General features: G+C 48.5%; 1 protein-coding gene across 1 annotated transcript in view; it reads left to right on the forward strand.

Moving 5' to 3' along the window:
- The window catches only part of LOC149865239 (GTPase IMAP family member 7-like), a 1263-nt gene extending 438 nt beyond the window's left edge, over positions 1–825 (forward strand). The window contains exon 2 of the mRNA XM_090049835.1: positions 3–825. Within this exon, the coding sequence (XP_089905961.1) occupies positions 3–825 (823 nt within the window). The remainder of the gene's footprint in view (positions 1–2) is intronic.
- The last annotated feature ends 577 nt before the right edge of the window (positions 826–1402 follow it).

The raw sequence follows: 1402 nt of genomic DNA on the forward strand, positions 1-1402 counted from the left end.
AGAAACCTGGTGGTGGTTGATACTCCTGGTTTATTTGACAGAAAAGTTTCTTTAAATGAAACTGAAAAAGAAATAGGGCGCTGTGTGGTTGTCTCCTCCCCAGGTCCCCATGCCATCATTCAGGTTATGCAGCTGGGGCGTTTCACTCAGGAGGAGAAGGAGACAGTTGCTCGAATACAAGATATATTTGGGGAAGAGGCTGTTCGATACATGATCTTCTTGTTCACCAGAAAGGAGGATTTACAGGGGCGGACATTAGAGGACTTTTTAAAACAACTAGATGACAAAGATCTCCAGCAGCTGCTGGATAAATGTGGAAGGCGCTGCTTGGCTTTCAGCAACAAAGCAACAGGACAGGAGCAGCGGGAGCAGGTCTGTGAGCTGCTGAGGATGATTGATGCGATGGTGGAGAAGAATGGAGGTGACCACTACACTAATGACATCTATGAGCGTGCTCAAAGACAGCTTCAACTGAAAATGGAGGAGCTCAGGAGAACCTACACTGAGAAGATGGAAAGAGAAAGAAAGGAAAAGAAATCTCAGCTGGATGAGAAACATAAGGAGGTGGATGAGGAATTAAGGGGAACAATACAGGAGTTAAAAAAATGTGGCTCAGTTGATCAAAACACTTTATCGTCCCTAGAACAAGCAGCCCGAGAGAAGAAGGAAGCCATTCGACAAAAAATGGAGAAAGAGCTACAGGAAATTAGTGACCGCTATCAGGAGCGTATAAATAACCTCCGGGAAGAAGCTGACAACGATGTTACTCTAAAACCAACTCTGTTAAATAAATTTGAAAAGATATTTTCAAAAATCAAAAAGTGATTCAAATAATAATGATTACATTACCATCATTTCTGTTTCTCAAGTGGTGTTACCTTAGGGTGTGTGTAGATGAAACAGAGGCCTTAAACTGAAGTGGTGGGTTTTAAAAAACACCACTTTAATTTAGGGCTGATTAAACCCCCGTGTCATACACACACCCCCCGGTGACCTGCTTGCCTCTCTGGCAGGGAGGGGAGGGTGAGCTGCTGGAGGGTGAAGCAGTCCCTGGGTGAGGAGGGGCTGGTGTTTTCCTCCACGGCAGCAGTGCCCCCCCTCCCCCACCCCGCTCCAGCATCCACAGACATCTGGCTCAGGTGGGCCTGGGGGAAGCCCAGCCATGGAGGCAAGCATCAGGCCCCCACGCAGCTCAGGCAGGCAGGCAGGATTCTGGGGGTGGCCGCTTTTCTTGGGCAGAGCTGCTTTCCCAGGCTTCCTGCACAGGCGCGGGGCTGCATGGAGCCTGGTGCTTTGCTCCATGGCTGTAGGGGCAGCAAACTAAAACTCCTTGGAGGAGTTCTAGTTTGCTGTGCCCCAAGTAATTTAAGGCGCATTACACTGCTGAATTTCCTGCAGCAGC

This window comes from Crocodylus siamensis, chromosome 5, assembly GCF_052110815.1.
Source record: "Crocodylus siamensis isolate JL-2025a chromosome 5, ASM5211081v1, whole genome shotgun sequence".
Classification (NCBI taxonomy): Eukaryota; Metazoa; Chordata; order Crocodylia; family Crocodylidae; genus Crocodylus; species Crocodylus siamensis.